The sequence below is a fragment of the Ranitomeya variabilis genome, chromosome 4, assembly GCF_051348905.1.
Source record: "Ranitomeya variabilis isolate aRanVar5 chromosome 4, aRanVar5.hap1, whole genome shotgun sequence".
Lineage (NCBI taxonomy): Eukaryota > Metazoa > Chordata > Amphibia > Anura > Dendrobatidae > Ranitomeya > Ranitomeya variabilis.
In genome coordinates this window covers 594,092,489-594,109,185 of record NC_135235.1, presented here as the reverse complement: position 1 = coordinate 594,109,185, position 16,697 = coordinate 594,092,489, and the positions used below count along the sequence as shown (strand labels likewise).

The following is a 16,697-nucleotide window of genomic DNA, read 5'->3' as shown; positions in this document are numbered from 1 at the left end:
CGGGCATTGGTGCACACATAGTGGGCATGGGATTTCTTGAAATCCCACCCACTATACTGTAACAGCTGGGTGCTGTGGGTTGGACGCTGCAGATGTATGCAGCGTCCAACCCTCAGGGTTTACTGACCGTGGAAACATATCCCAATATATCTGCAAACAGGAAATCACATTTTTTTCCTTCCCAGAAGTCAGCTTTCAATGAGCTTTATTTCAAGTGACAAAAAAATCGCATGTGGAAAAAACACATCAAAAACGCAGGTAAAAAACACAAAAAAATGCAGGTGACCTGCCAGTGACCTCAGATGCAGATTTGGTGTAGACTTTACCTGCGTCAAATCCTGAGCAAATACTGAGCCATTCCTGACTGTGGAAACATACCCTTGCGCATGCAAATATGCAGCAGGGTGGCTCAGTGGTTAGCACCATTGCCTTACAGAGTTGAGTTCTCAGGTTCTCAGGATCAAATCCCACCAACGGCAACATTTGCAAACATGTAGGGTTTGCATGGGTTTCTTCCAGGTAATCCAGTTTCCTCCCATAAGCCAAAAACCTACTGATAGGGAATTTACATTGCGAGCCCCAATGGAGACAATATCTGTAAAGCTCTGTGGAACATATTAAAGCTTGAAGGGAAAAGTCGGCAAACCATTGCATCGAGAGAAAAAAATCCATTATTTAGCATTCCTTTAAAACAGGTACCTCCATGGAAAAAAACACACTTAAAAAACCTTGATGCATTCTGGCGTATCGCCCATGTGAAGAAACCAGATTATATCTTAATTACCCAGACGACTATGTTTAGCAAACCAAGAAGAACTGACTTTTTATCTGTATGTTGGCTTTTGGATTTAAGTGTTGATTTCTGATTGGTCAAGAAAACAGACTTTTGTTTGTGTAGGCATGGAATATTGACTTGTAAGCTGATTTAATATAACATAGTGTGCTCTTATCCTTGATGAATAGTGAGGTCTACTGATATGCTAATTATACATTGTCGAGCCCAGATAGTTTGTTGATTTTTAAAACAGAGGAGGAAAATCTATGCAAATAGATTACATAATCAAACAAGGCAACTTGGTCATCACCATTCTTCCCCATAACTGTGAGGGAGGACATAAGGACACTGGGTAAATCTAAAAATAGGTTACATACCTCTGTATAAAGAGACTCAGAGACAGAGAGACTAAGAGAGAGAGAGACAGCCAGAGATTTCGCCAAACATCCAAAGGACCAGAGACAGAACAGCAGCCATTTTACATCATGGCTCCATCACGAGGGACTCGGATCTATCATGCTACAGAATGCAACCTAGGGGTTTTCAGCTCTGGTTTCAAGGATACAGATCTGCTCCATTGACAATCACTGAATCATGAATACATTTGGAGAAAGCCAGGATTGGGACCCGCTGGTCGCCTGGCTCCATGGAGATGTTTGGATGAGCCAGGTTGTGACTCTCGTGTCAACTGGACTTGAACCTTGTATGGACTCAATGGACTGTCATCTTCCTACCCTTGTCATTACCTCCTCTCTGTGTATGTACCACAGGTGGGGTAGCCGACCCTTGGAGCTCTGACGTAACATCTGCCATTATCCCAGCAGGTCAGCGGAAGGGTGAGACTCTGTAAGGGAACTGTCACACAGTGGCACTTTGATCGCTACGACGGTACGATCCGTGATGTTCCAGCGATATCCATACGATATCGCAGTGTCTGACACGCTACTGCGATCATGGACCCCGCTGAGAATCGTACGTCGTAGCAGATCGTTTGAAACTTTATTTCGTCGCTGGATCTCCCGCTGTCATCGCTGGATCGTTGTGTGTGATAGCGATCCAGCGATGCGTTCGCTTGTAACCAGGGTAAACATCGGGTTACTAAGCGCAGGGCCGCGCTTAGTAACCCGATGTTTACCGTGGTTACCAGCGTAAAAGTAGAAAAAAATAAACCGTACATACTCACATTCCGGTGTCCTTCAGGTCCCTTGCCGTCTGCTTCCCACTCTGACTGACTGCCGGCCGGAAAGTAAGAGCAGATCACAGCGGTGACGTCACCGCTGTGATCTGCTTTCACTTTACGGCGGCACTCAGTCAGAGCGGGAAGCAGACGGCAAGGGACCTGAAGGACACCGGAATGTGAGTATGTACGTTTTTTTTTTTTTACTTTTACGCTGGTAACCAGGGTAAACATCGGGTTACTAAGCGCGGCCCTGCGCTTAGTAACCCGATGTTTACCATGGTTACCCGGGGACTTCGGCATCGTTGGTCGCTGGAGAGCTGTCTGTGTGACAGCTCTCCAGCGACCACACAACGGCTTTCCAACGATCACGGCCAGGTCGTATCGCTGGTCGTGATCGTTGGAAAGTTGCAGAGTGTGACAGTACCCTAATGTGCACCATCTTGTGGAATTTTGCTGGGACTGTTCTATGTGTTATCTGTCTGTTTTGTGGTTCAATAAAGCATTGCCACTGTTTTACCATCACCCTGTTTGTCTGAGTAGCATTATGCCCACATTAATGGGAGAGCAGGCGTTAGGCAGATGTTCCCTGGTCCATGTGGTTCCGACTAGCGAACCTGGGCGCCCACTGACCCCCCCGTGTCTCCACAGCCCGCCCTTAGTCATAAGCATACTATTATTTTTACTCTATGTTGTGGAATATATTGGTACTATATAAGCTAGCATAATAATCAGGGTAGGGAGCACTGCTACAAGGTTTTGTGGTCATTCTTGGATGGATATGGCAATGATTAAAAACCCCTGAAAGTGCCCGTTAGACAATCTTTCTACTGGTGAAACCTAAGAACCAATGACAGACTAGTATCGTATGAAATAAGATGACTGATATTCTTAGTTGAAAGTCAAATGAAAGATTGTTTGTCAAGGAACAATCTTTTATTGAAAGAATATTATCAGAAAAAAACTTTAGTTCATCACACCATGTATGGCCACGTTGAACAACTTGTAACATCCTAACTAAAATGTGTATGACTACATCAGCATAACAATCATTTGTTCAATGGTTGCTCAACCATCAAACTACGGTTATCTTGTGTGTATGGACAACATAAACAACAGCTGTCACTTTAATTTTGATTTAATAAATCAATAACACAATTGAAAATAATAAACTGTGTAATTTATCTCATCAGCGAAATCAGCTTTAGTGATGAGCGAATATACTCAGCACTCAAGATTTCCCGAGCACGCTCGGGTGTCCTCCGAGTATTTGTAAGTACTCAGAGATTTAGTTTTCAGCGCCACAGCTGAATGATTTACATCTGTTAGCCAGCATAAGTACATGTGGGGAATCCCTCGCAACCAGGCAACCCCCACATGTACTTATGCTGGCTAACAGATGTAAATCATTCAGCTGTGGCGCTGAAAACTAAATCTCCGGGTACTTACAAATACTCGGAGAACACCCGAGCGTGCTCAGGTAAATCTCGAGTACTGAGTATATTCGCTCATCACTAGTGTTGAGCAATACCTTCTGATACTCAAAGGTATCGGTATCGGATGGGATCGGCCGATATCCAAAAAATATCGGATATCGCCGATACCCGATACCAATGCAAGTCAATGGGACACAAGTATCGGAAGCTATCCTGGATGGTTCCCAGGGTCTGAAGGAGCGAAAACTCTCCTTCAGGCCCTGGGATCCATATTCATGTAAAAAATAAAGAATTAAAATAAAAAATATGGATATACTCACCCCTCCGGCGGCCCCTGGACCTTACCGATGTAACCGGCAGCCTCCGTTCCTAAGAATGAGGAGTTTAGGACCTTCGATGACGTCGCGGCTTGTGATTGGTCGCGTGACCGCTCATGTGACCGCTCACGCGACCAATCACAAGCCGCGACGTCATCGCAGGTCCTAAACTCCTCATTCTTAGGAATGGAGGCTGCCGGTTACAATCGGTAAGGTCCAGGGGCCGCCGGACGGGTGAGTATATCCATATTTGTTATTTTAATTCTTTATTTTTTACATGAATATGGATCCCAGGGTCTGAAGGAGAGTCTCCTCTCCTCCAGACCCTGGGAACCATACACTGGGAACTTCCGATTCCGATTTCCGATATCACAAAAATATTGGAACTCGGTATCGGAATTCCGATGCAGCAAATATCGGCCGATACCCGATACTTGCGGCATCGGAATGCTCAACACTACTCATCACTAATCAGCTTCCTTCTCTTCCTGAACTGATCTTTCACTCAATTCATGGGTAAAATTTGTACTTCGAGAAGACAGATTTTCCCTTTAGGCTACTTTCACACTAGCGTTAACTGCAATACGTCGCAAATGCGTCGTTTTGCCGAAAATACGCATCCAGCAAAAGTTCTTGCTGGATACGTTTTTTCGTCATAGACTAACATTAGCGACGCATTTGCGACACATTGCCAAACGTCGTGTCCGTTTTGCGACGCTTGGGCGTGTGGTAGCGGACCGTCGGGAGAAAAAAACGTTACATGTAACGTTTTTTGCTCCCGACGGTCCGCTTTTTCCGACCGCGCATGCGCGGCCGGAACTCCGCCCCCACCTCCCCGCACTTCCCCGCACCTCACAATGGGGCAGCGGATGCGTGGGAAAAGTGCATCCGCTGCCCCCGTTGTGCGACGGAGACCACGCTAGCGTCGGGAACGTCGGCCCGACGCACAGCGACGGGTTGTTCCCGACGCTAGTGTGAAAGTAGCCTTACTGAGATAGAAGATGACACTTGGTGCTTTTAAAATCCTGTGGGTGAGGAGGAAGGAGGAACTAGAGGCAGACACAGACATTCTGCTGTAAGTTCTCCTAAAACAACAGTTACAGTGTTGTATAGAACATTGTGAGCACCATAATAGATTGTGTTATGGATTTAGATAAATAAAAATCCGATATCACTGGACACCTAGCAGCATCTACTCTGTGAGTAGTTAATTAAATTAGCGAGGAGTCAACCAGTGTACATGGAGACCAGATGCTCCTTGTGTGTTTCCTTGCTAGCAACTTAGCAAGGAAATGCTAATATATGCAGGGAAGATAATTGCCTCTAAGGTAGACTGGACATCTCCAATCCATACCAGGGACATCATATGGCACTCTAGAAGTGTAATATTTTCATGCCATGCTGTCAACAAAATCCATGGACATATCTATAAGCGAGGACATAATTTCTTCCATGCTTCCAAATGCCTGGATTTTTGGCCTTGGGATACCACAGAAATGTAACAGCAACCCGAATGATGGGTATATCATAGTCGTGTTTGGAGTGTCAAGGATGGTAAAAATATGGTGCTCATATTATTTCAGCAGGAGGTTCCTGTGGGAAAATATAACATCAATTAGAATTATGTCCGGCACTCCTCTTTTTTTGCATACAATTAGCCAACCTCCTCTTACATGATGAGGGGCAGGGGTGAGGGGTGCAGATGAGACTCTTTATAATATTTCGTCCAGAAAAAATTATTGCCAGATTCCAGGAGAATAACTAAGATTGTAGAACTATCCAAATTTCTGTGGTGACTCTTCTGCAAAGAATTAGTCATCAATCTCAATCTGTAAGAGCTTTCTTTATTTTTTCCCCTTTATAGAAACATCTGACACACGTGTGCCCTGAGCAGCTGGTCTTCATGATAACCACCAACTGTCATCTGTATTCAATGAAGACAGATTTTACCAGTGAATTAAGAATTTTGAGAATGAAAGATCAGTCCAGGAGGAGAAACAAGTGGATTTCACTTATGATATATATTACAAAGTTTTTTTATTTTCATGTGTACTATTGATTTATAAAAAATAAAAATACAATGACGGTTAATCTTTATAAAGGGGTATGTAAACTTGGGAGGAAGGTTCTTAAGGCGATACTGTCAAGAGTCGGTAGAGCATGCAGGGTTAATCCAGCAGGATCTGCTGAGTAGAGTGGGCAAACCATAGCGATTGGGATCCTTTCAGCATGAGCTATTCAGTATTACATTTATAGTATCTAAGAAGAGGCTTATAGACGGGTGTCTTAAGTTGGTACCTCCCCTTTGTGATGTCTATATGGTATAATAGGGAGCATATATACAGACTGTTATTTAGAGATAATCCCTGTCCAGATGACACCCCCCTTTATGAGTCAAAATGGTTTAACATGCTGTTCAAGTGGCTCCTGCCCTGCTGGACTCAAGTGGATATGAGTGGTCATTTGTCCAAATGAGTACCATAAAATATTACATGTCCACAAAGGTGGCACAACAGGGAAAATGCCTGGTTGAATTCAGCTTTTCACCGACAAAATTGGCTTTTTGCCCTAGGTACTGTTCTTTGAAAAGGTATATCTGTGATCAGCATAGGAACATGAGACCATGTAGCTTCAGCATCCCTGGATCAGATCACAGTGGACGAAGGTAGGATTGCTCTTGTTGATAGGAAGAGACAATGTTGGGAGAATGTACAAAGCTGCTTCTTCAAAATGGAAGAAATCCACTGGACATCACAGATTCATTTATTAATGTACATTAGTATAACTGCATTATAGACCAAAAATTAATTGGTTGATGTCTGGTGAATCTCCATCATTTTTCTGAAAGAGAATCATGAGAAAATTGATTAAATGGGTTTTGTGTTCAATTTTTTTTTAACTTTGTTAATGTTTTTTTTCCTTTTTTACATAGCATAATCTGTATTAAAAATAAAAATAGAAATCTTGTAATTTTCGCTCTGGCTACTGGAGCTTTTTTAGTCTAACTTCCCAACCCTATATTTTATATTGAAGTATCTAATGAGCCTGTACAAAGGCCAATGTGAAGGAAGGGAAAGCTGGGAGAGATGTGACATCGCCTATTATGATTGATAGATCCTGTGTTATTAGGTGTGCATAGAGGTATTATCTGTCATAGTAATCCTGCCTCCGATGATAAGGGGCCTGCTGAAAACTCTTCTTGAAAAAACAGGAAGTATGAGTCAAAAAAAGTCATAGTGGCCATTGTGAAAATTGCAATTGTAGATAGTCATCATCATTACAACCTATATAAAATTGTTAGGCAATAATTGTAAGTTATCATATGTATCTCACCTGAGGCTGGAGATCATCACTCGGTGGAGAACTTTGTAATGCTGCAGTTGAATCCACAGGAATGAGCACCGGTTCGTTTATTGTCACCTCAGGCTGCGGAGTAGACTGCATCTTCTCTATCTTGAATATCCTGTTGAAAATGCTAACTTCTTTAGGTTTTGTGGGGGCCATTTCTTCTTCTGTGGGGTTTGTTGCAAATAACGAGGCTTCTGGGGTTGTCACCACCAAAGGGGGAGTCTGACTTTGAACGCCACCAACGTTCTTCTTCACTGCGTTGTCAGGACCTATGGGTGTCATTAGTTGGGTTTGCACTACTGGTGACTCTTGTAAAGTTATTTCTGGTTTCACAGAGCCAACATCTTCTGGACCATTGGGCTGAAAACTTGTGCGCCCAGGGGAAGGGCGTGAGATGGTTAGTCTGAACTTAGACTTGGCCGCTGGAGGAGGTGGGTTAGTGACAGATCCATTGGAGATAGGACTTAAGACAATAGTTTTTTGGGAAGAAGTGATCATGCTTTCTTGTTGAACCACTTGTTTGGTGCTCACTATAAAAAGGAAAATAACAATGCATGATTTGTAATCATGTCTGTGAATAACTTCAGAGGACTATCCTAAAAGAAAAATGGCGGTTACATTTTTTTAAACATAACATATTACCTAGTGATTCCATCTGCATTGTCTAGTGCAGACAAAGGTAGTCTGAAATCCACTTACTATCTCATAAGAGGCTCTCTTTGCATTACCCTGAAGCTCTGTGTTTTTTTCAGACTGGCTGCTGTGTATGAGCACAAGATCAGGAGGAAGTTAATGTATGGAATGGATAGACAAAAAAGTAAAAACTACAATTATCAAATGATCAGGTAACTGCTGCACTTAGGACATATTCACACTATCAGTATTTGGTCAGTATTTTACCTCAGTATTTGTAAGCCAAAACCCGGAGTGAGTGAAAAATACAGAAGTGGTGACTTGTTTCTGCTATACTTTTCCTCTGATTGTTTCACTCCAGATTTTGGCTTACAAATACTGAGGTAAAATACTGACCAAATACTGAACGTGTGAACGTGTCCTTAGACTGAGCAGAAAGTCCCACGACTGATTTGCTTAGATGAGTGCTATCCATGGTTTTCACATATAACAATCATACCTATGTTATTCTATGGTTATGTGCAGAAGTCCGATTTTTTTTCCTCGGATCGAGTGGTCCGTGGGGAGGATAAGGTCGGCGTCACACTGGCGTTTTAAACGGCCGAGTACAATGCGATAAAAAAATCGCATTGCACTCGGACCAATGTTAAGCTATGGGGCAGCTCCCAGCAGCCGACTTTTTGTCTGCCGTTTTCCTCGGTCCGAGACAATTGCAGCATGCTGCGATTGTCTCGGACCGAGGAAAACTCTCGGCTCACTCGCACCCATATAAGCCTATGGGTGCGAGTGAGACAACGCACATCACTTGGATATCATCCGAGTGACGTGCGTTATAAGCGGACCCCAGCAATGGAGGAGATGGAGAAATTCATTTCTCCGCCTCCTCCGCAGCTGTGCTCCGATCCTCCCTGTGCGAGAGAATCGGAGCACAGACGCATGACACTCGGCTCCTGCTCTGCTGCGAGCAAGAGCCGAGTGTCATTAGCATATCGCATCCGATGCTCTCGCATCGGATGCAATATGCCAGTGTGACGCCGGCCTAAGAAACATGTCCGATTTTGATGCGAGCGTTGGATCAAAATTGGAAATGCAAGTCTATCGGTACCTGAAAAAAAATGGACTGACAGAATGGTGAAACTTTTTTTTTCTCTCCACGTCTAAGAAAAACTGATGCCACTCTCATCGAACTCTGATCAAACTCTGGTCAAAGACTGATCAGAATAATCAGACCATTTTTTCAGAAAAAACAGTGGTGTCACCCTACCCTTAGGACAAGGAGCCTTAAGGACCAATTAACTCTCGTTACACTGCTGTACAGTATGAACTAAGGGTGGCTTGAGTCACAATTGCTCAACAGATAAAGCAGCATAAAGATCCCACATGCACTTGTTGTAGACGATGGGGTTAAGCATTGGTGGACTCCGTCTGGATCTGTTATTGCAGTCTATTACTACATGGTATCTTGAATTATGTGGGTACAGTGACATTAGTCCCAGGTCAGTACCTCAATACTTTTCACTCACAGAAATCGCCCCTTTCTTCCACTACATAACATCATTGTTGGTGGAAGAGAAAGGGATATTAATTATTGTTTTCCACACTGGTGTCTAGAAATTAATGAATGAGTAAGAATATGACAGATACTGTTTGCCCCTGGCTGATCTCCAGACCGCTAACACATAATGGTGATAGTTTATCTGCACTTAGTCACTGCCACTGCGTATAGACACCCAGTTACCAAATATATGAGTGTGTGCATATTTCCCTACACAGATAGTGTCCGTAATGTGATTAAATAATAAGGTGGATGGAAATCTTTAATCAGGGAGGAGACAGTAAAGTCTGAAAGGATAATTGCCAAGAACCCGAGAATTCCCAAGGACCTGAGTAGTACTTTACATACAGCTGCTATCAAAATTATTCAATCCCCACTGAATTACATTTATTAGCGAAATATACAAACTTTTTGGTTGTTTGCGACAAACCAATCACACAAACACAATTTAATGTAAAATATGGCATACTTACTAAATCACCTTAATGAATATAATGATCATAACATAACTAATATAATAAGTGGCTTCTCCAAATTCATGACAAAATGCTATTTTTCCTGACTACGGCAGGCTCAGAATGATTCACCCCTTCTTGACAAGTGTCTTTAGTGCTTAGAAGAGCACCCTCAGCTGCTATAACTAGCTAGAAACATGATATATAAGCAGACACCAGCTTCTGGCAGCATTCCTGAGGAAAATTAGCTCATTCCTCATTGGCAATGGCCTCCAGATCACTAATATTCTTAGGTTTGAATTATCATATGGCATCCATCTTCTTCAGATCCCACCAGAGATTTTCTATGGTGTTCCAGTGAAATTTTTGATGGTCACTGCAGGATCTTCCAGGACTTCTTCTCAAACTAATCCTTGGTGGACTTATGTACGCTTGGGTTCATTGTCCTGTAAAACGACATTGAGTATTTGGTGAGTTTTTTACATCAGTATTTGTAAGCCAAAACCAGGAGTGGGTAAAAAGTGCACAAGTAGTGCATGTGTTTCTATTATACTTTTCTTCTGACTGCTCCACTCCTGGTTTTGGCTTACACATACTGGGATTAAAAAACTCACCAAATACTCAACATGTGCACATGGCCTTATAGGGTCCAATGACACCCAAGCTTCAGCTTCCTTACGAAAAAAATGACATTTTAGAAAATGTCATTTTTTTCGTAAGGAAGCTGAAACTTGGGGTTTCCAGATACTTGATTTAATCTATCTTCACATGCTGCAGCTTTTCAGAGAAGAGGATGCAAAGCAGCTCCAAAGAATCACCGCCGTTCTTCACACAAGGCATCACCAAGCCACCACCATGCTGCATAATAGACAACACCAATCCACCAGCATGCTTCACTGTAGGCATCAACAATCTACTAGCATGGTTTACTGCTTCAAATGATTACAGTAATTCTTTCTACTCCAGAAATGTAGCTGATCCAATGGCTAGAAAAATTTCAGCTTTGTTTCATCGGTGCAGAGAACAGAATAGAAAAACCACAAAATGAGGAATTAATACAGCACAAAAGGACTGCAGTGCTTACCTGCCCAGTTCTGAGACCTGGGCAGGTAAACACTAGAGAACAGAATAAAAAAACTTATGTGGCTTATTTATATGGCTTTGAGAATATTATACCCAACTTTTCTAGTGATTTTGGCTCAGTAGAGGTGTACATCTTGGAGTTCAGGCTTGAAGATCTTCAGCATTTAATATGCACCTTCTGGTGGACATTGAACCCTCAGTCTGCACAGTAAGGTACATAGCTGCACTTTAATGTCTTTACATACAATGCTGTGGATTTATCCCAGGTAACAGGAATAATGCCCCAATACCTGGAAAAGATTAATTTCATTGTATGTGACACACTTTTTAGAAGCTGCAGCTCTAGTCTCCCACAGCAGTCATGTCATTCATAATGTAATGACATGACCGCACCGGCAGAGGAGAGCTGCAACATGTCACAAACAACACTTTAGAGCTACCACTGGTATTTCCTCATACCTGGTATATATCCCCAGCATTGTATTTAATGACATTGCAGTGCAGTTATCCTTCTTTTTCAGGGTTGATAATGTCAATAAGAATCAGTAGTGTGGAGATCTCCATGTGATCAGGTAAGAAACATCAGTCTTACGAGATCACATTAAAAATGTTGGTTCTGAGCTTTTCTGAAGGCATTTTCTATTACCCTCCCCCCCGTATGACACTGACTTCTTATGAGTGAGCAAAGTGATACAGGGGAAAATGTAAATACCTCATAGAAGAATCTCTGTTAATGCCCCCTTGACTGAAGGAGAAATTAGCATAAATTCTTATACATAAGAAGTCAATATCTCTGCAATTGAGAGGAGAAATAAAAAAAGAATAACTATGTTTTAATCATTCAATTTCTCACAAGTTATCCATTTTAGAGTGTAAAAAGTGGTGAAATGTTCTCCTGATGTCGCCCTTGCTTGTCCGTCACTTCAGGATATGTAGTTAGTTATGCATAGGGAAATGGTAGTCTGCAGGTAGTCAATATCATGAAATCATCCACTCTCCTGCTGTCTAAAGGCTCCATAGAGTCAAAGATTAAAGTTGGCCAAACCTGTCACTTTCGGAAGGATCCAAAAGACCATTAGATGTATATAGAGGCCTGACTTTTCCTAGAAAGATGATGTCTGAGGGGAGAAGAATTGGGCAGTTTGGATATAAACACTCAATCTGTTTGTTTTCCCTGGTGATAATCTACCGCCAGAAATATCTGGTAGTAGTGGAGCGCCCCCAAGGGCGGCGGGGTACTCGGTACCGGGTCTTTCAGTATTCTGTGGGGATGTCATGGTGGCTGACCCAGTCCGTGGCCCTAGGGGAACGTCCGTTGTAAAATAAGGGGAAGGTCTTTAAAGGGGAAATGTTTGTGACGCCACCTGTGGTATTCGGTCAGGGTGACCGACGCTGCTTAGGGGTCCGCTGGGGTGATGTTATGGCAGCTAGATGGTATACCTTCCCACAGGTGAAGTGCATCCCCAGGGCTTCCCAGTGTGTAGATGGTGGATGGTGTGAGGCGCAGTGAAGAACGAGGACACAAGGTCGCAGTCTCTTTACCTTTACTGAAGGCTTCAGCATCCACAGTCCAGGGCACGGACCACAGGGTAGGCAGGGTCCGGCCGGTCCGAAGGCAAATCCAGAGTCCCCTTATCCAGGTGGAAATCAGTAGCCTTCCTCTAGCGCCTGGGTGTTGTAGTACCTCCCTGCTGAGCTTCTCGGTAAGGTCCTCACAACTATTCTGGATGTTAAGTCTCTTTCTCTCTGTCCCCCAGATGGTATGGATAGGACAAACCCGTATGACTGGTGGCCTGAGGCTTTTTACAGGGACTCTACCACGCCCCGGCCCCCACAATTTGCCACCGTGCCTCCTGGGTACATGGTCGGGCAGCTAACGTGGAATTAACTGTCCTGCCAGTCTCTGAAGTAAAGCACAGAGATCCTTACTCCCTGTATGCTGGCCACCGGATTCTTGTGCCTCAGAAGGAAGCAGCTTGCTCCTGGCTGATCTCCCTCTGATATTCCTCTCCTGTGCTCTGCTTTCCTGCACACTCTCTGCGATATGTCCACTCTTAGCGTCTTTTCCCAGGAGTTGCAGCACTTCATGCCACAGAGCTCCTCTTCCTCTGTCGTCCTGACAGGTACTCTACTCTGAACTCTCTTTCCCTCCAGATCAGGATGTTATATAGGGGAGTTCACCTTAAACAGGCTTAGAGCTCCCCCCTCTGGTCTGGAGTGTGAACATGTTGCATGCATTGTATTTACCTGGTGAAGAGATCTCCTTTATTGCCTTCAGACGTAATATCACTCCCCCTGGTGGAAGAATGACATTACTGCAACGACCAGGACTCTGGGGCGCTGCAGTAGCATTATGTCTTACACCCATCAAAAGCACACAAATGCTTCTCTGAGCTACAGGTTCATGTGATCGGTGAGTTTCGCAGAGATATGTTCCAGCAGCTATAAAAGGTGGATGTGTCCTCAGGGGGAACATAGATTCTGAAACAAAAATTACACACGGCACTCGAGGCTCCTGGGTGGTGCTCAAGTAAGGTTTCCAACCCGTCAATGAATGAATAATAGACTTGGCACTCAATTGAGTGCCAAGTCTATTATTCATAGATTCTGAAACGTTATTCAATACTAATTATATTATGTATGTAGGCATTGCAGTAGTGTGCGGCTTTAAAGGGAGTCTGTCACCCAAAAAATGTATTTTAAATGGACTATACAGTGTTGTAGGGGATTTAGCGCCTATAAAATCCATACAAGCACTGTACCTATGTGGTTTGGTTTCTCTGTATGAATATACATTATTTAGGTGGCAGAATTCCTTCAACTTTGTGCATTAGTATGGCTGTTGAAATATAAGGAAACTTCTATCATTCTTAGGCTATGTTCACACTATGCCTTTTTTCAGCTTTTTCATGCAAATTTTCAGCTGTGTTTTACAGTACCAGCAAAGTCTATGAGATTTCAGAAATCTCTTGCACACACCTTGTTTTTTGTGTCAGTATTTTGTGCTTTGCTTGGTCTTTGAAGAATAGAACATGTCACTTTCAGCTTTTTTTCAGCGTTTTTCACCCATTGAAAGTAAAAGGTGGTGAAAAAAACTCTGCAAAAAATGCATGTATGAGGTTTTGCTGCGTGTTTTGTGCCAAAACCAGATGAAGTAGAATCAGATTTTTTGTTCACTAAACTTTATCAGCATGCACAAGAGACAAATGTAGCATGACAAAAACGCAGCAAAAAAACGCAAGAAAAAACAAGCAAAACCTCCTTTCTTTTTGCAGCTTCTTTACTGCCAAGAGAGCAGAATTTGCTGCAGAAAAAAAAACACTGAAAAAACGCCTAGTGTGGACATAGCCTTATAGCTACAAAAGGTGGTGCAATATCTAATATAAATTGACATCTTATGGCAAAATATCCTAATTTTCTTTCCCTGCTGTCAGTCAGTGATCTGTTTATATGGAATGGGAGCCATGTTATGGTATCGGTAAAGTTGTCGCTCTCAGCTCTCTGCACACGCCCTGTATATACACAGGAATGTTGACATATTGAAAAAATGACAAAGCCTCACCCCTGATAAATTCTGCATCTGCTCAAAAGCTGAGAATAATAACCTGATGCTGTCAGGTACAGTGGATCAACAGTGGCCCGACAGCCATGACATACAGTTTACATCTGTAGCCATCAGGGATGAATTCTGAGACGCCGGCAATGTGCAATGTTATGTGAGTTTCTGAGTCCAGAGCTGGAATTCCCGGCAGCCATGATACACATAACTCTTGCGATTCTGATGACAGTGACAAGTGGTGATGGCACCGCATAGGAAGTTTATGCACATCTGACTGGACCCAATTGACTTAAATTAGACGGACAATCCAGTTTTGGATAAATAAGGCCTAAAAGAATATTGGTAACCAGTAATTTTCTAATATATTTCAGATGCAAATACCTTTCCTCAAAGTTCAGGTTGTCAAAGTCCCTCTGTTGGTTAAGGGTATGTGTCCACTTTCAGGATGGCTGGCGGTTTGGACGGAGCGTCAAACCCGCTCCGCCCTAAGCCCCGCCCCCTTCTGTGACGCGATGATGCCGGATGTGTTCATTGCACACATCCGGCATCATCGCACCCCACACATAGGGCCCTGTGATATACCTTGCGGCGGCGCAGCGTCGCTGCAAGGTATACGGACATGCTGCAATCTAAAAAGACGCGCAGCATGTCCGGAATCGCAGGGCCGCCGGGTGCGTGTTACCACACATAGTGGAGATGGGATTTTGATAAAATCAGCTCCACTATGCTGTAACATCTGGACGCTGCGTGTTTGACGCTGTGGCTCTGCACAGCGTCAAACACGCAGCGTTTTCTGAACGTGGAAACATACCCTTAGGCTACTTTCACACATCAGGTTTTTTCTTTCAAATTATCTGGCCATATTAACAGACATAATTGTGTTTAATGGTAAAATGGATTAGCCGAAGAGGCCCACTTGATTGGCCAGCATGTTCACTAGACTTGACTCAAATGGATTTTTTCTTTTGGGGAGTACTCAAGGACAAAGTTTATAGTCAAAAACCGAAAAGTGTCAGTGATTTGAAAAATTACATAAGAGATGCATTTCAAGAAATTAATGCCCAAAGAGACTTGTGAAAAAATGTTTGTGTAAGCGTAAGACTTCAAAGCTGTACAAATTGTGATGGAAAACAGTTTGAGCACCTACGTTGATAAAATTTAAGGGCTTTTGTGTTATTGTTCAGTATAAAAGGTAATTGTCAATGTTATGCTTGTGTTAGTAAATATAATTTTATATATAAATCAAAATAAATGTTTTTTTTTCCGTCCACCTACTTTTGGTCCACCTACTTTTGGACCACCATGTATATACAAGTGCCTCTCACAAAATTGGAATATCATCAAAAAGTTTATTTCAGTTCTTCAATACAATAAGTGAAACTCATATATTATATAGAGTCATTACAAACAGAGTGATCTATTTCAAGTGTTTATTTCTGTTAATGTTGATGATTATGGCTTACAGCCAATGAAAACCCCAAAGTTATCTCTCAGTAAATTAGACTAATTAAACAAAAATCTGCAAAGGCTTCCTAAGGCCTGTCCCACACGTCCAGATAATTCCGGTACCGGAAAAAAACGGTACCAGAATTATCCGTGTCCGTGTGCCCCTGCGTTTCTGTGACACATCAGTGTGGCACACGTGTGCCTCCCGTGTGCCCACTGGGTACCACACGCACCGTGCCGGAGACAGCGCTAAAGTTTAGCGCTGTCCCCTGCATCGTGCTGAAGCCGCGATTCATATCTTCTGTGCAGCAGCGTTTGCTGTATGCGGTCACGTGGGGCCGCCGATTACAGTCATGAATATACGGCTCCACCTCCCATAGGGGTGGAGCCGCATATTCATTACTGTAAATGAGCGGCCCCACGTGACCGCATACAGTAGAAGGTGCGGCCAGGACAGGAAGCAGCGACAGCCAACGAGGGAGCCGGGTGAGTATTTTCAGAACAGCGGGGGGGGGGCGCACAGGGGGTGGGGACATGGAGCTTTATTTTAAACACGAAATACCACTAAAAAAATGGATTATTCATATCTTCTTTACAGCAAATGCTGCTGCACAGAAGATATGAATCGCGGCTTCAGCACCATGTGGGGGGGACAGCGTTTACTGGAGCGCTGTCTCCTGCACGGCACACGGAGAACGTCCGTGTGCGGTACGTGTTTTACACGGACCCATTGACTTTAATGGGTCCGTGTAATATGTGCGCTCCCACGAACACTGACATGTCTCTGTGTTTGGCACACGGAGACACGGTCCGCAAAAAATCAATGACATCTGCACAGATGCATTGATTTTAATGTGTCTACGTGTGTCAGTGGCTCCGGTACGTGAGGAAACTGTCACCTCACGTACCGAAG

General features: G+C 43.3%; 1 protein-coding gene across 25 annotated transcripts in view; it reads right to left on the bottom strand.

Annotated features, from left to right (window-relative positions):
- The window catches only part of BCAS1 (brain enriched myelin associated protein 1), a 180,780-nt gene that overhangs the window by 99,795 nt on the left and 64,288 nt on the right, over window positions 1–16,697 (bottom strand). For all 25 annotated transcript variants that reach the window (XM_077253177.1, XM_077253187.1, XM_077253188.1 and 22 more), the window contains exon 4: window positions 7,039–7,583. In XM_077253177.1, the coding sequence (XP_077109292.1) occupies window positions 7,039–7,583 (545 nt within the window). The remainder of the gene's footprint in view (window positions 1–7,038; window positions 7,584–16,697) is intronic.